The sequence below is a fragment of the Delphinus delphis genome, chromosome 11 (genome assembly GCF_949987515.2).
Source record: "Delphinus delphis chromosome 11, mDelDel1.2, whole genome shotgun sequence".
Classification (NCBI taxonomy): Eukaryota; Metazoa; Chordata; class Mammalia; order Artiodactyla; family Delphinidae; genus Delphinus; species Delphinus delphis.
In genome coordinates this window covers 85321563-85342480 of record NC_082693.1, presented here as the reverse complement: position 1 = coordinate 85342480, position 20918 = coordinate 85321563, and the positions used below count along the sequence as shown (strand labels likewise).

General features: G+C 41.9%; 2 protein-coding genes across 2 annotated transcripts in view; one reads left to right on the top strand and one right to left on the bottom strand.

Moving 5' to 3' along the window:
• ALDH1L2 (aldehyde dehydrogenase 1 family member L2) overlaps positions 1–5928 on the top strand; it is a 54748-nt gene extending 48820 nt beyond the window's left edge. Inside the window, exons 22-23 of the mRNA XM_060025525.1 lie at positions 958–1157; positions 3189–5928. Of these exons, the coding sequence (XP_059881508.1) occupies positions 958–1157; positions 3189–3244 (256 nt within the window). The 3' untranslated portion in view covers positions 3245–5928. The remainder of the gene's footprint in view (positions 1–957; positions 1158–3188) is intronic.
• A 3841-nt stretch (positions 5929–9769) lies between these two features.
• NOPCHAP1 (NOP protein chaperone 1) lies at positions 9770–19824 on the bottom strand. The gene is made up of 4 exons (XM_060025524.1): positions 19671–19824; positions 17962–18048; positions 15756–15892; positions 9770–13900 (listed from the first exon to the last, which is right to left on the bottom strand). Exons 1-4 carry the CDS (start codon positions 19783–19785, stop codon positions 13667–13669), a joined length of 573 nt encoding a protein of 190 aa, XP_059881507.1. The 5' UTR covers positions 19786–19824; the 3' UTR covers positions 9770–13666.
• Positions 19825–20918: the final 1094 nt, after the last annotated feature.

The following is a 20918-nucleotide window of genomic DNA, read 5'->3' as shown; positions in this document are numbered from 1 at the left end:
TGGCAGGCATGTTGGAACTGGACCCAACTGAGAGAAGAGCAGGTTCACACCTGCACTTACTTGGTGTGTACACATACTGAGTCAAAAGGCAGGGAAGTCACCAGACCCAGTTAAGGATGATTTACTACCCTTTTATTGGATTGGCATATTAACTGCGTTCACTCTCACGTGATGGTGCAACACCCTAGTATACAGAAAAGCAAGATGTTATCCCTGCCCTCGGGGAGGTTCCAGTCTAGTTGGAGGGTGAACACCAAATACACGAAAAGGTAAACCAAAATACTGAATTGGAGGAATATGTGCTACCCTATTATAGCTAACTTTCATTGAGCATTTCCTGTGCTTCAGACACTATTAGCTCATTTAATCCTCATGACAAGAAGACAGGTGCTATTATTATTATTTCCATTTTTTCACAAGAATAAACAAAAGCAGGGGAGATGAAATGATTCACCCAAGGTCACCCAGGCAGTCTGGCTGTGGAGCCTTCTCACCGCGCCACTACACTACACTGCCTAAACAGTGGCACTGGTGGGATCTGGGAAGGCTTCAGGGTGAGGCATCGAGTGAATGAGCCTTGAAATGTGCCTGTAAAATCTGAATAGATGGAGGGACACTGCGGGTGCTCTGAGAATATGTCTGTAAATGGAGCTCAAGGGAGAGGAAAACAAATGGGGTAATCATGAAGGAGAAGCAATGAAGAAGGCTGAAAAGATGACTTCAGATTTTAAAAGCTGTTTCATGATATATGTGAAAAATATAATACTAGAGTTGTAATATTTCATTGGGAGTTTCTTTTGGTATAAGCCTGGAATATTTCATTTATAAAAATGTAAGCACATTGGCAGTAATGTTTTCCTGTTTCTAGCACGGAGGGGGAAAACATTAGAACAGAAAATGAAAGTGTTTTGCTTTTGCATTTAATGAGGTTTTATGTCTTCTAAAAACATCTTGCAGGGACATCGATGGAGTGTTGCAGCGAGCAAATAATACAGAGTACGGCTTGGCCTCAGGGGTTTTTACGAGAGACATAAATAAAGCTATGTATGTGAGTGAAAAGCTAGACGCAGGAACTGTTTTCATTAACACCTACAACAAGACGGATGTGGCAGCCCCTTTTGGTGGAGTTAAGCAGTCTGGCTTTGGAAAAGACTTAGGTATGAATATGCCTTACCTTTCTACTGCACATCACAGAACAGTCCGCTTCATGCTTCATGCAACACTCTTGTATTGCTTTAAAGGGCATTTCCTACATGGCAGTTGGATCTGGGCTTTCAAGGGTACTCATTTTTTTCAAAGTTAAACATTTTTATTGAACATAACGTAAATATAGAAAAGTACTCAAATTGTGTGGAAAAGTGTTTCCTTTTAAAAAAGAAGATTCGTGTTGAAAAGAAAACCCTGACAATATCTTTTAGCTAAAATATGTTAGGTTTGTTTTTTTTTTTAACCTGACATTCAGCATGAACTTGGTTTAGACGTCATGGGACCAAGTGGAACCAAGAAAGGAAAATGGGTAGAAGGCAATAACCGGCTAGCCCCAAGAATAAATCCTGTCTCTGAGCCACCTGGCAGTCTTTCAGAGACAACATTGAAACTGGCAGAGTTTTCTGGGCATCTGGGAGCTCAGATTGAGAGTCTGCAGAGAGCCCAAAATGTAATTCACCGTGGGCAGTAACACTATCACATTTCCAGTTACAGCTCACTTTGAACACTAAATATGTACCAGGTCCTATTCTGATACTCTACCTGTAATAGCACGAGCAGTCCTCACAATAGCCATTGGAGTGTAGGTGCCATTATTATCTTTATTTTACAGACGGGAAAAATGGGGCTCAGAGATTTGGGGTAACTTGCCCAAAGTCAGCCAGACAGCCACTGGCAAAAAGAATGCAAAGCCAGACAGTTGGCTATGCAGCCCATGTTCTCACGCCCCATAGTCAGTCTGGCAGGTTGTTTCAAAAATTGAAATGCTTGTGATTTACTGCAATTACAGTCTGCTAACATAAATTGGGTTAATTTGGGGTATTTTTACATTTTCTCTTTCCTGAAGACTTTTGGCAGTGTATTTGCAACAATAAAAGTGGCTCTCGTTTTAAATTCCATTGAGTTGAAGGTAAAGTCTTTTTTTTTTTTATGTCTTCAATCTGGCTTTCATCCCTGGATCCAAAACACATGGGGAGATTTTCTTAGGGAAATTATTTTTATAAAGTGAGACAACAGTGTTCCACTTGTCTTTTGATAGAGAATGATCGACACACTTCATGTCTGTTTTATTATAAAACAGTAGACTTTGTCTAACAGTTTCTTCCTCTCCTAATTTGAAACTCCCTCAGCCCAATGGTTCCCAGGTGCACATTGGACTAGAATCACCTGGGAGCTTTTAAAAAAAGGAAAGATGCTGATCTAATTGGTCTGGGGTATGACCTGGGATCAGGAATTTTAAAAGCTCCCTAAGGTGATTCTAATTTAACATTAAGAAGCCTGGGTTTAGCTCAACTTCCAGAATCATATACTCATTAGTTTCACCTGTGGTATTCATGCCCTTTAACTGTTGTAGAAATCAATGATTGCGGTAGCTCAAAATAGGAACAGAATAGAAGCAGAAAGGCAGACCTATTTATTTTTTCCTGGATATGCCCCTGTGTCTCTAACATACTATGTAAGTCAGGAAAACTGCCTTTCCCTTAACTTTAAAATAAGATGAGACCAAATGATCTCAAACTTTCTTTGCTCTATTCTGCTTCATTTAATGTAATCAGAAGGACAGTATCCTGATCACTTCTGTTCAGCCTAAACGGGCAAGGAATAGACGTGGAGATTTGTCATCAAGCTGGGAAATAAAGGAAGGGTTTGGGGTAGAAAGTGATAAGCCAACACTCTGGTCCTTAGAAGGCCTGGTAGCTGGTCTAAACCCTCGCTCCTCAAACTGTGCCCCACAAGCCTCAGCATCATCGGGGAGTGGTTAGAAACATATCATCTTGGGGCCTCTGCCGGACCTAATCCAATCAGAATCTACAGTGTCACAAGATCTGCAGGTGATTCACATGAACTTGAAAGTGTGAGAAGCACTGCCTCAGCCCCATTCTATTCGCTTAGTGACCGATATGCCTGCACCTGTGTCCAATATCTGGCGACATCACATCCACCTGTGAACGTGGTCCATTGGCTGCTTTTCTCTTCCCTAGGTGAGGAAGCTCTAAACGAATACCTCAAAACCAAGACCGTGACGCTGGAATATTAGAGCAGTGCCGTCATCAGGAACCCCTCTCAGACAGCACCGCTCCGCAGCTCTCCACACTGAAGAAGCCGGGCTGTGCTGAGGAAGGAGGTGTCAGCCACCAGCCGAAAAAAACCACAAGGACCACAAAGAGGGTCGGGCCACGTGTCTAAGCATTTACACACGTTCCTGAGTATTTTCTAATACCCCTTTTATACCTTAAAATGATGTGTAGTTGTTGGGTTTTGACTATGTCATATACCACACATATTTCTAAAATATCAAGCTGCTTTTGTTCCCCACCAAGACTAACCTCGTCATGGTTGTTCATCTTGCAGACGTCAATACCATGCAGTTATAATACAGAAAGCACATTGTTAGGAGCCCTTGTGTAATATGTACAGGTTTTAACCTCTGAACCAGGCATATGGGGTTGTTAAAAAGATTTTCTGTAATTTTGCTCTCAAGGAACAGTATATCCTCTAAGGAATGTGAAGGAAGTTCTTTTTTTTTTTTTTTCCTTTTGGAAATAAGATACATCTTTGTGCCTTTGATGTTCTATTTTTCAACCCACTGTGATGAGTGACCAACCCAGAAACGGTTCTTGAGTACCTACCAAGTACGAGGTACTATATCATGTCCTGAGGAGTATACAAAATTTAATGACATGATCTTTGGCCCCAAATAGTTTAAATTCTAGTCAATAGCTTTTAAAGTGGACTTTATAGTATGATGTATTATAAAGTACATAGCTTTTGGAGGCTGATCTTGGTTCATACCATACCATCTTACTATCTATGTGACTTTGGGAAACTTATGCACTTCTCAGAGCCTCAGTCTCCTTATATGTAAAATGGGGACAGTAGTGCCTCCCTCGGAAGCCTTATAGTGAGGATTCAATGCAATAATCTTAGCACAGCACCTTGCACTGGGCTTTGTTTGTGGTAAATCCTCAAATACTCAATAAAAGTTAAGTGCTTTCCCCGTCACTATTTTAAAAATATAGTGAGATATATTAGTTCAATGAATTAATTTCCCTACAGCCCTTTCCAGTAGTCATCGATTCCTATGCTGCTTTTCTCCTCCATTGTCTGACCCAGCACGTGATACAGCAGCACTGGAAAATACCATGTAGTGAAAAATGGTACAAGGAAAAGGGTGCTTTTCTTTCTACAGCTCATTCGTCCTTCTAGGACATTTGGTTTCCCATTCTCCTACCAATTGGTTCTGCTGCCCACTAGCTGGGTGATCTTGGGCAAATTAGTTACCTAATATCTCAAAGCCCAGATTTGGCATCTGTAACACAGGGATAAAGTCCCTGTCTCATTAGGTGTTGTAACGATCCGGGGGGATAATATACATAACGCACTCAACAAGGTGTCTGGACCATTCTCTGTGCTCAAGAAAGAGGAATTATTACAACCCGTGTAGTACTCACATAATTGCTCATTGTCAGACAAGAGTAGGTGGGTAGATTCTAACCATCCATGTATGACTAGAAGAAGGTGAGATCCTGAATTGAAGAGTCTTTGGCAGGTGGTCAGAGCAATTAATTTCCATGAATCCTCCTTTTAAAGTAAAATTTCAGTAAACATCTCTATCTCATTGGCTTTGAAGAAGCCCTTAGGGATTACTTGTTACTTCGGAAACTCGGCAGCTTAACGTCAGAAGAATGTAGGGAATCAGTAATCAATAAACAACAATAACAAAAATCAGGGGCAGAAAACATTCAATAGGAAGAATATCAGGTATGATCCTGGATGATCAACAGAGCAAATTTTGCCTGTAAGCATTTTGTATTGTACCACAGCTCATTCAGAGCTCGGCACAGGTGAAATTCTAAATGTGGACCCAGCTGGGTTCAAACTGACAGTTCATATTTGAATAAAATGACAATGTTCTTAATAGAAAGGAACCACTTTTTAAATGCAGTGTTTTAACTGATTTCATGTGATTTAAAGTATCACTTTACCAGATATTTTAATGATAGATGAAATGGCAAACAAAAACCTGGCCATTTCTTCTAGAATGACTTTTACCCTCTAATATTACTCTCAGTAGCAGTGCTTTTAATAGTTTTGGGGCCATAAACCTCTTTGAGAATCTGATAAAAGCTAGATCTCCTCTGTCCCAAATTCACACGTACACACCTAGTTCTGCAAATATCTTCAAGAGATTCACAGACCTCCTAAAACCCATGCTTGACCTCCAGATTAAGAACTCCCTTTTCCCATAGCGAGTTCTAAAGTTCTCAGCGGCTTGAGTTTTTATATCCGCCTGCTGACCAGAATCAAAGGCTCCACGGAATTTATAAAATTACCAGTGAATCTGAATTGGAACGGTAACGATGCACAGCCTACTAGGTGATTTAATTAACACACTGAGTAATTAATTTCTCACCATTTCTTCAGATCACTGATTTTGCTAATCTAAAGGACAAAGCTGTGATCTGTCCCCCAAACTGGGGAGTTGGGGAGGTGTAGACCCTTTTAAAAGTTGTTTTCCTTCCAAGTCCACTTCCTGGTGCCTTTGCTAAAGCAGCCCCCAGCCCCCACCCACCCCCCTAGTCTTTTGCTCAAATACACCCTCCCTGGCCTCTCCTACCCCCCAACTTGGTTGTCAGTGTCTCTCCTCTATCCTCTCACTTGTCTGGAACATAGTACTTACCACTTGGTGCTGGAATTACTGGTCTTCCTAATTAGATACGAGCACCCCTCCCCCACCCCCAGGATTGGCATCTATCAATAACAACAGCTATCATTTATTGAGGGGCTGCTGTGCGCTAGTCACGATGCTAAGCCAACTTAATCTTCACAACATCTGAAAAGATGAATAAATCAAGGTGCTCTTTTTCCTGGCTCCACCACTACCAAGAGGTTATCGCCAGACTCTTGACTGGCCTTCCCGATTCCTCCCTGTGTGGCTCTCTTCAAAGCTTGAGTCAGATGGTGTCACTCCTCTGCTCAAAACCTTCTAATGGCCCCCATTTCACTTAGAATAAAGTCCAGTGTACTTACTGTGCAAAGTCCTATCAGTTCTGTTCCCAGCTACCTCTAACTTCATCTCCTATCAACTACCCTCTCATTCTCTTTAGCCACCCTGGCTGCCTTGATGTTCCTCCAACTGATCAAGCACACTCCTACCTCAGGGCCTTTGCACTTACTGCTCTTTCTTCTTAGTGGTGTGCTGGTAGATATTTAACAAGTGGCTCTCTGAAAGGAAAAGAAAACTCTGATTTGTAGCATTTGCTGATTTCTGTGTACAGATGCTCTCACCAAGGCGGATTTCAAGCTACCAACTTGACTTCACTGAACACAGAGTTGGGATGAGATGTGTGTAATTAGAACAAGTGTGGGCCAGCGCCAGCACACCACTGCCTCTTCCTCAAACTCTTTCCCCACACACCACCCTCAGCTGGTGGCTGCCTTACTTCCTCCAAGTCTCTGCTCAAACATCATCTTAGTAGAGATCCATTTGCTGACCACTCTTCCTAAAATAGCACATAGATCCCCACATTCACACCTCATCTGTCCTCATTCTTTAGTCTCCTTCTCCTGCATTATTGTTGTAGCACTTACCACCACCTGGCGCAGTTATTATCATCGATTTCTTCCCATTAGAATGTAAGCTTCGTGAACAGGTGCTTCTTTCATTCAAGGACTTATCTCCAGTGTCTAACACGTAGGAGGAGCTCAATAAATATTTGCTTTCAAATGAAAGAGGTTAAGAAACCTGCCCAGATCACACAGCTATTCAGTGGCAGAACAGGCACTCAAGCAACGAAACTGGTAGTCTTAACCAAGCTAAGATGCTGTTACTGCCGATGCCTGAATCAGGCCCTCAGTAATGAATAGTAGGCAAATGTTAAATATTTGTCAAAGTAAAAAGCTAAGTAGAGTGAACATTAACTGCAAGAGCTTTTGTGGAAATGACTAGAGACAGGGCAAGGAACCAAACTGGTTCCCCCATACCTCCCTTCTAAGACAATAGAAGCTATCGAGGGAAACCTGGGCTATAAGTAGATTATCAGACATGAGACATGATGGACAGGGTGGATGATTATTATTATACCCATTATGCAAATAACACCCAAGCAGATTTTTTAAATGATTAATACCTAATTTTGTAAAAATAATAAAATGGGAAGGTAAGATTCAACCATAAACTCTCCACAAATAACCACAGATGATATTTGAGATGTTCCAGATTTTTTCTATGAATACACTTTTTTTAGAACTAGTGTAATACTGTACATAACTTTACCTGCTTTTTTCAATTAACAATATGTAAGCATCTTTCTATGTCAATAAACATACCTCTGCATATGTTCAGTGGCTTTAATTCAACTTGTTCTTTACTGTTGGACATTTGTATTTGCTTTCTATTTTAAATGTCAGTCAATCTTAGATAGAAATTTGTGAACAAAACTGTTATTTGCTTAATTAGAATAAATTCCTAGAGGTGGAATCTGATTAAAAGGATATAGCAATCTGTAATCTTACCAACAGTTTCTCCAAAGTTTTGCCACCACTGTGCATTATTCTTTTTTAAAAAAATTTAATTAATTTATTGATTTATTTTTGGCTGCGTTGGGTCTTCGTTGCTGCACGCGGTTGCGGTGAGCTCACAGCTAGTTGCGGTGAGCTGGGACTACTCTTTGTTGTGGTGTGCGCGGGCTTCTCATTGCAGTGGCTTCTCTCTTGTTGAGGAGAACCGGCTCTAGGCGCACGGGCTTCAGTAGTTGTGGCATGCAGGCTTCAGTAGTTGTGGCTCGCAGGCTCTAGAGCGCAGGCTCAGTAGTTGTGGCACACGGGCTTCGTTGCTCCGCGGCATGTGGGATCTTCCCGGACCAAGGCTCGAACCCGTGTCCCCTGCACTGGCAGGCAGATTGTGAACCACTGCGCCACCAGGGAAGCCATGTGCATTATTCTTACAGCATCATAATACCTCACACTTACCAAACACTGTTCTAAGCACATGATGAGTATTAACTCATTAATTTCTTACTGAAACCTCGTAAGGGAGATACTCTTATCCCCGTTTTACAGATGGAAAGTGGCTGGGCTGGGATCGATCCAGCTTCAGAGCCCATGCTTGTGGCATAGTGACTGGTAGGCCCACAATGGCAGGATGTGGCTGACTGAACTTAAAAGTTGGCTCCACCAGTTACCTATTGTAAGGCTTTAAAAAAATTTGCTTAGTGTCTCCCTTCCACTTTTTTTTTTCTTAAATCTGTGAAGTAGGTACAAGAGAATATCTCATAAGATGGTGGCCTTTTTTTTTTTAACAAAAAGGAAATTTATTGTGTCACAAAACAAGAAATCCAGTGATAGTCTGGTCCACAGTTATTTGATGCAGTAATTCAATGATGTTCCTTGCTTCTCTTTGCTATCCTTGACGTGCCGACTGTACCCTCAAGAGCTGGCTCCATTTATGGCCACTAGGCCAGAGTTCCAGGAATCATATCCAGTCACAAGATATCCATGTTCCAAAAGAAAGCAGCCATCCTTTCATGTACCTCTTTTTTAGAATGAGAAATCTTCTTTCCAAAAGCCTACTAACAAGACTTGGCTTGTGCCTCTTTGGGAAGGTTGTCACATGCCCATCCCCAAGCCAATCACTGGCAAGGATCTTCCATGAACATATGGTGAGGAATCAACCACAAAGATTCCACCATTAAACTTCTGGGAAAAGTCTACCAATCAAAAGATAGTAAACCTGTCTTTCTTTCCTCAGGACTGTGAACCACTGATGTTTAAGATGTATTACTTTATTGGCATCAAGAGGAAAAAAAAGTTTCACGAACATTTATCGTACATTCCGAGTGAAAGGCACCATGCCAGGCACTGAGGAAAATACAAATGGAAGACTCAACCTCTTTACTTGTCTTTCCTACCACAGTAGTGGACTCAGGCACAGGAATACGAGCTACTCTGCAAGGCAGTTTGTTTTATAAGTACCATATTTGATGCACAGTTAAAGTATTAGGAGAATAGATAGAGGAGATTCATTAAGAATATTTTTGCTTCAAAGACCATTACACCTAATTTTCTGATTTATGACTGTCAAAGAGCCATAGAAAGATAATACACAAGGTTGAAGAGAACATTTCATCAGCCTTAGCAGGAACAGAATTGTTCTCCAAATGGCAGCCATCACCTCACACCAAAGCATCAGGCAGAGAACCCACAGGGTCAGACCAGCCAAAGCACAACGGTGATTTAATTTCCAACAGACTGTAGAGCACACTGCTTACAAACAAAACAGCTTTTTAATTAAGGTATAACATACATAAAGTGCACCGATGTTAAATGCATAACTCGAGAAATTTTTGTGTGAGTGGCAGTAACTCTTAAACATAAAACACTCAGAATAGTGGCTGACACATGAAAAGGGCTCAGTTAAGTACTAGCTGTTGTTTGATCTGCCACTTTGAGAGGTAAAAAATACAACATTGGTTTCATTTGCATTTCTTTGAGAAATGGGACCGAACGTTTTTTTCCTGTGAATTACCTGTTCAAGTCCTAAGGCCTTTTCACTATTGAGATACTAGTCTTTTTTTTTTTTTACTAATTTGAAAGAGCCCATTATATAACACTCATTCTTGCCTTACAATGAAATTATTTTTCCCAATTTGTCCCTTGACTTTTAAATTTCTTTGCCACCCACTAGTTTTAAATATTTATGAATTTTATGCTTTCTTTTTTTTTTTTAATAATTCTACATTTTTTTTTCAATTTTATTTATTTTTTTTGGCTGCATTGGGTCTTCATTGCTGTGCACGGGCTTTCTCTAGTTAAGCTGAGTGGAGGGCTACTCTTCGTCGCAGTGCACAGGCTTCTCATTGCAGTGGCTTCTCTTGTTGTGGAGCACGGACTCTAAGCATACAGGTTTTAGTAGCTGCAGCGCGTGGGCTCAGTAGTTGTGGCTCACAGGCTTAGCTGCTCTGCAACATGTGGTAACTTCCTGGACCAGGGATTGAACCTGTGTCCCCTGCATTGGCAGACGGATTCTTAACCACTGTGCCACTAGGGAAGTCCCTACATTTTTTGGTTTGAGGGCCTGCACCATTTTACATTCCCACCAGCAATTCACAAGGATTCCAATTTCTCCACATCCTAGTCAACAGTTGCTATTTTCTGTTTTGTTTATTTTTATAATAGCCATCCCAATGGATGTGGTAGTATCTCATTGTGGTTTTTATTTGCATTTCTCTAATGTCGATATAAAAGCACATCTTTTCATGTGCTTATTGGACATTTGTATTTCTTCTCTGGAGAAATGTCTATTCAAGTCCTTTGCCCATTTTTAAACTGGGTTTTTTGATGAGTTGTGGGAGTTCTTTATATATTCTGGATGTTAACCCCTTATCAGAGATATGATTTACATGATATAAACATTCTTAAATGATACACCAATTTAAAAGGGGGTGGCGGGGTGGGATGAACTGGGAGATTGGGATTGACATATATACACTAATATGTATAAAATGGATAACTAATAAGAACCTGCCGTACAAAAAATAAACAAATAAAATAAAATTCAACAACAACCAAAAAAGGGCTAGAGGGGACTTACTTCCCTGGCGCTCCAGTGGTTAAGACTCTGCACTCCCAATGCAGGGGGCCTGGGTTCAATCCCTGGTTGGGGAACTAAGATCCCGCATGCCGCACAGTATAGCCATGTTCCAGACAAAGTCACCAGCCTTGTGGAAATTCCATTCTAGTTCATATTTCAGAGCCCCCAAAACTCCAGGCTTTAGTTTAGTGGTATCATTCACTGGGAGGATGAAAACAGGGGATGATCTCTTTTTTTTTTTTTTTTTTTTAGGGGATGATCTGAAGAGGAAGAAATTGAGTTCCATTCACAGTCTAGTTCAGATGGCAGCCGAATGAATACTCAGTAATGGAAGACTTTAGGGAAACAGTTTCAAAAGCCAAATGGCAGAGGGCTGAAAAGTTAGGAGTTTAAGCAGATGGTATAGACTACTCTAAAGCAGCTCTGGGACAAATGACGGAAACAGATAGGATGGTTGGGGTGTGACAGAATGAGAGGTCTTGGTAGGTCAAGTGAAGTAATATGTTGCCATGAGAGTGTGGTGGAAGTATTCCTGGGATCCGGTGGGTAAAGTGAAGTCAAGAGGACCTAAGAGCTAGACCAGTGATTCTCAAACTTGACTCTATGCTCTTTTCCTTTGTAATTTCAAGCTTTGATGTTCTGCTTTAAAAAAAAAAAAAAAAAAAAACTTTTGCCCAACTATGTTATTAAATATTCACCTATATTTTAGTAAGAAACTTATAATTTCTTTATATTTAAACCTTTAAGACATACATAATTTATCTTAGTATCCAACTCTGTTTAAAAACAGCCATCCCTGACTCTGTATATTAAATAATTCAACCATTTTACACTTACTTAAAACGACATCCCTATCACATATTAAATTTTTGTTTTTCCTTTTCCTCCTATGTCATAAGAATGTCCAGAGGAACTGAATTTAGTTGACTTCTTTAACTGTATAGAATACCTAGTTGTATTATAGGAGAAGGTCATGGCAGGAGAGATATATAATTCTACACACTAGTATATATTTCTAGACTGACTAGTCTCTTTCACTGACCATCAGACTATTTCTACTAGGCTTTGTATTTCCGGTGAAGGTGCACTTTCATATCCACATGGATACCATGGCTTAAAATGCCCTGTACATCCTCAATATACCTGTAAATTCATTTATCTACATCATTCGGTGCCTACTGTGTACCATGCACCAAGCTAAGGAGTGAACCAGACAAATGCAACTCTTCCCACAATGTGGCATAAATATTATCTAGTAGAAGACAATCCTTAAATATTCACACCAATAATTCATCACACCTGTGTTTGGTGCTACAAAGTACAGCATAATACCCTTTGCAGCTGAGAAGTCTCCTTTCCAGATCTGTTCACTTCTGCATACTTTGAGTGCACAGCCAATTTCCAATTCCCAATGAAAAATACCAGAAGGAACTTGGAGAATTATCTTCAGAGTATTTACAAGATGTCGTAGGCTAATGAGAGGAGTAGGAGAAATCAGTTAAAACAAACCCCTATAATATTAGGCAACAAAGTCCCATCAGCTCAATGCGCTTGGAGACAGTCCTTTAAATTCTCAGGTCTATATCCTGAGCAAAGCCAGTCCCATGGCAGATGAGATCCCAAACAAGTTAAATAAGATCAAGAATGTGGCAGAAAGGCAACTCCAATGCAGGATCATTTTGTCTTTTGAAAGAGAAAACCTGTTACTACCTTTTTATGTACTGTGCCCTATTTTCCTGGGGTGTCCCTATTCTCTACAATTAATAGGTTTCAAAACTGTGGGCAACTGGGAGGAATAATTTTAATAGCTGAAACAAACAAAAAAATTCCTTTATGAGAAAAAGAAAAAACAAAACCAAAAAAACCACAAATTTCTCCAACTGGCAAATTCTACATGCATTGAGAGGCTACAGAGTCACTGACAGTGATTAAACCACAGAGCACCAGTTTTCCAGCACAAACTGGAAAGGATTTTTTTTAAATTAAAGTAGATATGTCTGAGGGCATCTAAATATAAGTAATTCTTTTCTTTGTAAAAAATTTCTCCCTCGGGGTGGGATAGGGAGCGTGGAAGGGAGACGCAAGAGGGAGGGGATATGGGTACATATGTATACATATAGCTGATTCACTTTGTTATAGAGCAGAAACTAATACAACATTGTGAAGAAACTATACTCCAATAAAGATGTTAAAAAGTTCCCCCTCACTGGACCCATTTTGATGGTAACAAATAAATGTGACTTTATAATAACCTAAAAAAAAACCCAACCTAGGTTGTTTTATCCAAGAGGCCAATTTTTTTTTTTTTTTTTTTTGCAGTACACGGGCCTCTCACTGTTGTGGCCTCTCCCGTTGCGGAGCACAGGCTCTGGACGCGCAGGCTCAGCGGCCAAGGCTCACGGGCCCAGCTGCTCCGCGCATGTGGGATCTTCCCAGACCAGGGCATGAACCTGTGTCCTCTGCCTCAGCAGGCGGACTCTCAACCACTGTGCCACCAGGGAAGCCCCAAGAGGCCAATTTAAAACAAAAACAAATGGGTAACTTGTATTTTTACTTTAAAATAAGTTTGAGATTTCTGAAGTCTATGCTGATGAAAGAAGATGCCAACAAATTCACTCATCACCATACATAAAGTTAAGCTTTCTAAACTAAATCTCTTTAGCATGAGATCAAAAACAGTCTGCTCTTAGAAGATGCCCAAATGCTATCTCTTCCAACTCTTTAAAAGCCAGCTTCTGTTTCTCCAAGAAGCAAAATACATTCAATATTGCAAAAAAGCACCACAGGTATCTGAAATGCAAAATAACCGGCAAGCCACATTCTTTTTCACAGAATTAGCAGGCATCTATCACCTGTTTCTCAGATTGTTTATTTCCCTGCTTCTTTTTTTTCACTGGCAGGATGGTCCAGAACCTCTATTTTGCCTTTTCCATCTTCTGAATGAGGAAGCTTAATGGTATCGATGGTAACTTCACCTTCAGAAGCGGTGCTATCATCTTCATCCTCAAATTCTGAACTGTCCTCTGAACAGTCTTGTGAATTCTCTTCTGAACTGTCCTCTTCTTTTGAATCAGACTGATTCATCTCAAACAAGGCCACATCCTGCAAAACACCACCATGTGGGAAATTTATTTCAGGGCAGTTCCCTAAAAAGTTACAGTAACAACTTTGGGAAGGGACCAACCTTTGGCCCAAGAGGCACGCAGGACAGAAAACATTCTTTTTTTTGGCTGTGCCACGTGGCTTGCAAGATCTTAGTTCCTTGACCAGGGCTCAAACCCAGGCCCTCAGCATTGAAAGCATGGGGCCCCAACCCCTGGACCGCCAGGGAATTCCCCCGGACAAGAAAAGTTCTTAATACAATATGGCACTATTATTCTTTCAGTTGCCAGAGTCCACCATAATGATTTATATTTACTGCAAGTCTAAAAAGTCCCCCACAACCGAATTCTATATATCCTGATTATATTCAACACAATTCACTCAACAAATATTAACAAGTATCAACATGAACCAGGTACCACACTAGTGGCTCAACAACAACAAAATCCTGGCCTTTGTGGAACTTATGTTTTTGAGGAGGAGTTGGCAAATCACGGCCTGCAGGGCAGACCCAGCCCACTGCCTGTTTTCGTGCAGCTCTGAGCTAAGAATGGTTTTTACACTTTTCAGTGGTAGAAAAAGCTAATCAAAAGAGTAATATTTCATGAAACATGAAAATTATATGAAATTCAAATTTCGGTGTCCATAAATAAAGCTTATAAAACTTGCCTATTCATTACATATCACCTGCAGCTGCTTAGACAGCGAAATGGCAGAAATGAGTAGTCACAACGGACACAGTAGGGCCCACAAAGCCTAATGTATTCACTATCTGGCCCCCAACAGAAAATGTTTGCTGACTTCTGTTCTAGTTGGGAAAGAAAGACAATAAACAATTACACAGAAAGCATAGTGTAGGGCAGTGAAAATTTAAAAAAATAAAAGCTAATAATAGAGCCACCGAGAAGGCCTCTCAAGGTGACAAGTGATGAGAGATGGAAGGAGTCAAGACGCAGGAATCTGGGGAGGGGCATTCTGCAAGGAGGGAAAAGGCCCGGAGCAAGGAGATGGAGACTGCAGTGCAGTCACTGAGGGTCCTTGGTGGGAGACAAGGTCAACAGAGAGCTGGAGGCAGGATCACACAGGCCCACGGAGGACTCTGAATTAATTAGAAACGTGACGGCAAGCCCCCTGGTTCCCAAACTGCAGGCCACACACACTGGGTGAAGAACAGACTCTGGGAAGAAAGGGTGGAAGCAGGAAGACTGGTTGGGAAATGACCGGGATAATCCAGAGGGGAGACCGTAATCACCTAGAGAAAGGGTGGTGGATGCCGTGTGGAAATGGCTGGATTTGGGATGTGTTCTGGAGGTAGAGCTGCCAGATCTGCTGATGAATCAGATATGATTCTCAACAATGGTGTCAGCGCTGTCCAGACACGAGTGTCATACAGGGAATTCCAGTGTAGAAATAAGATATGAGCCTAAATTGAGAGACAGTTTTCACGTGTGGCTTATGTGATCAGTTACTCTGTTATACACATCATTTACTTTTGCATTCTCAATGAATCAGACTATGATTACCTCTTTTGGGCCTTAGATGGGAAAATAAGAAAAAAATCCAGTTAGAACACTTAGTAAATAAATGCTTCAAGATAACAAATGTACTATTTGACTTGAAAAAGGCCTTCCTATGATGCTGAATTACTAAATTCCTAAACTTCACCCAGGGAAGCTTACTGACCTATGAGATCCTTAATCATCAAATGACCGAGTATCTATGCAGTACTGGAAACATGAGCTGACTTTGAAAGAAGGAAAAAAACACGCAGAATTAAAATTTTAAAGTTCTCTTTTTCAGGTGACGAGGCATACTGGTAATTTTACATTATGAAATGAAAACAAAGCATAGTTACCATTTGTATAACTTTTCCGACAGTCTCGTCAATATTTTCAATATTGAAATGACCAGGTGGTGCAGCTGCCATTTCTTTCCTTAGCTTTTCGTTTGCCTGAGCCATCTGTGGGAGAAAGCTCTGTACTTGGTCCAATACTAAGGAGGGAAAATATAGTTTATCAATATTTATGTTAGTATTTGGCCAAACTTCAGATTTTTAAATCCAGAATTTCCTGTAAAAACACTTCTAAATTTGACAGGAATAACAATAATTATAATGAAATCTTTCAAGTTCCTTCCATTTTACAAACTCCCATCCTCTCCTGAATTCTTAAAGCGGTAGGACTACACAGTTCTGCAATTATTTCTCAATGTTTTGTGTTTCTCATATATGCCCAGGACTGGAAATTCCTAGAAGGCTGGCATTCCACAAACAGTAACTGAATAAGTCGGCAGCAGGACTTAATAGTTAAATGCACGAGGCCCCGAGGCTTTGGGGTCACACCGACGATGATAATAGAACCCCAGTACCACCTCTTACTATCTGGGTTATCTTGGGCATGTTAATGAAGCAATGGCTGTTTTCACCTGCCCAACATCTGTTCCCCTTTCTTCTGATAATGTAACGATGACTTGCCTTTTAAGCTCTGTCACTCTTAGTCAGTCTTGTCCCTACCCCATTCATGCCGACGTGTTCCACAACCTTGGCCACTATGATTTGGTTTAACGACACTGTGATCTGTCAGGCCAATCAGAGATCACCCTGGGACTCTGGTTGGAACTGTTGAGAGAAATATCCCTTCTTTCCAAGTAAATGACTAAGTGAGCTGCTGAATGTAAGCCTGGAGCTGCTGATAAACTGGCCCACCTGCCACCCGTCCTGGACGAGCTTGTTCTAGATGAAGTCAACACCTAGGAAAGCAGAACTAAGAGATACAGAGCAGAAGATCCTGGATGATGCCAAGCACCTGGATGCAGATGTACCTGAAATCACTGGGGTATTTTTCCCCAACAAAATGAGCCAACATCGTTTGGCTGAAGGCAATGTGAACTGGGTTTCAGTCATTTACAACTACAGAAGTCTAACTAATACGTTCAGTTTAATCAGTCAAAACCTGTTTACTCACCTGTAAAACAGGGATGATAACTGAAAGGCACTATGGTAAGCACAGGGGAGTCAATAAACAAGGAATTTCTAATTTCTTTAGCGCTAAAAAGAGGCCCGGCACATAACTATGCAGATCATGGGCTCTCAGAACTCCTTAAGTCACTGATACAACCACAGAACAGCTGACTGAAATGTCCAGAGTACGGAAGAAGAGAAGAAAGTCGAGGTGAAGGTCAAGAAATGGCCTTTAATTGTGAAACAGGACGGCTGGAAGGATTCCAGATGGCATACCCAACTTGGAAAAGAGTTTGGCAATTTTTTCTTTATTAAAGAATACTTTTCATATGACCCACAAATTCCACTCACAGATATGTACCCCCCCCAAAATAAAAACCTATGTCCACACAAAAGCTTGGATTTGAACGGGGAGCCGCCATGCAGTCATTTTAGCTCTTGTAGATTTAGTGCATACTATAGTTAAGTTCCCCTCTCGGAATACTCATCATTTCTTAGTTTATAGACATGATAACTTCATGCATCATTTACATTGTTTTTACTACTCCTTGTCTTTCTTCTTTTTTTTTTTTAAACATTCAGAGTGAATTACACAGCACCTGAGTATTACATGAATGCTACCTGAACAAAGTCCGAGTGGTCTATGAGCGTGCAGTACAGCAATATGACACAGTAATTAATGAAGAGAACTAGCCCTGTTATGAGTAACATTTACTATTTAAGTAATTATGTCCAATTTAATGGGATCTGATAGTGTTTTCCCACACATGAATACTGAATTCGGGACTCAGTAACCTCTAGAAAAATTTCCCATGGAGAGTAACAATAATTGGTTTTGATTTCCAAAACTCCATCCCACAAGGATTTTTTCTGGGCAAGGTTACCCTCTTAAAGCAGGGGAATAATGTATTATCCCTGTGCACTGAATTCACAACATAATTCCCAAGTAAGACTTGCTCGGCTTCACCCTCTGTGGTTTGATATCTGACAACAAAGGCAGATACTGTCCCATCAAATAAGCGTTTAATTAGGCAGAATTTCACATCACAGAGGATTCTTGAGAGAGAGAGAAAGGAAGAGAGAGAGAGGGAAGAGTACTTACGGGGACTCCTCTCTATTCGAACTGTTTGAAGAGTGGAATTCTTTCTGGAATTAGGCTTGGAGTTGATGAGCAACCTGTCCCATATACCTGCAAACACACACTTCATTTACTATAGCGTAAAGAAACAGGAGCCCATCAGCAAACTTTCCAAGACCACCCTCAAGCCCTCAGGTTTTGACCATTTGTTTCTCACTTCCCAACACATTTTTTAAAAAAAGAAGCACTCCAAGTTCCATTACAACATTTTAGTTCTGCACACAGATCTCCCCTTTCTTAAATCTGTCTCCTACATCTCTGCGTTACCCATGCCAGGTAATAAAAGAACACTGAACTGCACCTTTCTGGGTCAGAAACCCATCAATAACAAATGTGGGTCGGCAATGACAGAACACAAGAAGCAACACAAAGTACCATAAGGGTTAAGTGAAGCCAGAAATTGTTTACCAGCTGCATTATATCGGACAAATTACCTAAGCTTTCTGAGCATGAATTTCTTCATTTATAAAACATGCCTGCCAGATTAGTTCCCCCTCAGTAAAGATGTCCAACCTAGACAAAACAGCTCTTTAAACCTCCCCACTCCCAACTCCATCTATTCAGCCTTACATTCACAACTCCTCAAATCAACCCCACTCTCCAGCTCATCAGAGCTCAGAGAACAGGACTTGTCTTTCAAAACCCAAGGCTTTGCGCACCGTGTTTCCAACACCTCGAAAATCTCTTCACTCTGGTGTAAAAATCCCGTTCACCCTCAGAGCAGCAGCTCAACATTCCTTGCTTACTACCTTAGACCTGGCAATTGGACGAGTGCAAAGAGCATGGGCTCTGGAGCCACGCTGACTGGATTCAAATCTCAACTTTGCCACTTCCCAGCCACACGATCTCCAGCAAGTTATCATCTGTATGATACACCAGGTCTCAGTTTCCTCATCTATAAATGGCGATAACAAAGCCTTCTACACAGGGTGGTTGTGAGGTTTAAATTAGTGAATTAATTCCTGGGTCAAAGCAGGCACTAAGAAAGCTTCGGCTATTACTATGACAACTTCTCTGGATGCTCTGGATTCTCATAGAATGTTTTCTTCAAAATAGTATTTAAGGAGAATATGCCCAAGACTTTTAGGTGTATTCTTCTTAGAAAAAAAAAAAGAAAAACAAATTCTATAGCTACTACTACTTCTATTTTCCCAATGTAAAAACTGAGGCGTTGGGAATGTAAACAACTCTCCTAAAGTTCCATAGCGAATAACTCGTGGGGCTGGGATTCGAATCCTTGCTTTTTAATTCTCTATTATGGTGTCTGAAATCCTGTGCGGATTTCCTGTACCCGTCTTCCTCTAGAGAGAGGCACTAAGGGTGGCTCTGTGGGCATCTGCCGAGGAAGGGTGGTTAATACTCATCCGCTCCCCTTACCAGTCAACTGCTGCGACCCAGAGCCGACCATAAGGCCGTCCCCTTAGGGGAGGTGTCTTGCTGTGGCGCACATCAGTGGGCGCTCACCGCGGTGCGGGATACAAGAACCACGCCCAGGCCCGAGGCCGGGTGCGCGCCCCCAGCCGCCCGGTCCCACACCGAGTCCTGCGGCCACCCCGGGGGTCCCTCGGTGGGGCCGGGCCTGGGCAGGGAGCCGCCGACCGGTCCCCGGCTGCTCCGGCAGCGCGACCCCTGCCGCACGTGCGCGCCCCACGCCGCCGCCACCCGCCCGTCACCTCCGCGGCCGCCGCTGCCCGCCGTCAGCAGCTCCCTGGACACCGAGACCCCGGAGCCGTCCCGGGTAAACGAGGAACAGCTCGCGTCGGGCTGGGATTCGCCGTGGGCCTCCATGCTGCTCGCCCGTCTTCAGAGCAGCCCCTCCAGGTCCGGATGTCGGAAAAAGGCTGGGGAAGGGGGCGGGGCCAGGACTACAATTAGAGGAAAGTCGGAGGGGCGGGGCGAGGGCGGAGCGAGGGTGGCCTGCGGCGAGGGCGGCCCCTAGCGGAGTGAGTAGGCCATTCCTATCGTGGGAAAAGGAAGGAGGAGGGTCTGGGGACCCTGTGATTGGATGAAAGAGCTGGCACGCCTGGCTTTTTAGCTAAACCTGAAGAGCGCAAGGTAAGGCTGCCTTCCTTTTCTTTTTTTTTTTTGTTTTTAATTGTGGTTAAAAAAAAAACACATAACACAGAACGTACCATCTTAACTGTTTTTAGGGGTACAGTTCAGAAGTGTTAACTCTACATTCTTATGTAACAGATCTGTAGAATTTTTTGCAAAACTGAAACTCTATATCCATTGAGCAACCTCCCCATTTCTCCCTGACAATCACCATTTTTTATTTTATTTTATTATTATTTTTTTTGCGGTACGCGGGCCTCTCACTGTTGTGGCCTCTCCCCTCTCAACCACAGCGCCACCAGGGAAACCCTGACAATCACCATTTTAACTTCTGTTTCTATGAGTTTAACTATTTCAGATACTTCATATAAGTGGAATCATACAATATTTGTCTTTTCGCAACTGGCAGATTTCACTTAGTATAATGTTCTCAAAGTTTATCCACGCTGTGGCAAGTAATAGTATTCCCTTCTTTTTAAAAGCTGAATAGGGGCTTCCCTGGTGGCGCAGTGGTTGAGAGTCCGCCGGCCGATGGAGGGGACACGGGTTCGTGTCCCGGTCCGAGAAGATCCCACATGCTGCGGAGCGGCTGGGCCCGTGAGCCATGGCCGCGGAGCCTGCACGTCTGGAGCCTGTGCTCCGCAGCGGGAGAGGCCACAACAGTAAGAGGCCCGCATACCGCAAAAAATGATAATAATAATAAAATAAAATAAAGGCTGAATAATAATCCATTCCATGCACATACCACATTTCCTTTACCCATTCGTCCCTTGATAGCTGGGTTGCTTCCTCCCGGATATTGTGAATAATGCTGCAATGAACATAGGTATGCAAATATATCTTTGAGGTACTGCTTTCAATTCTTT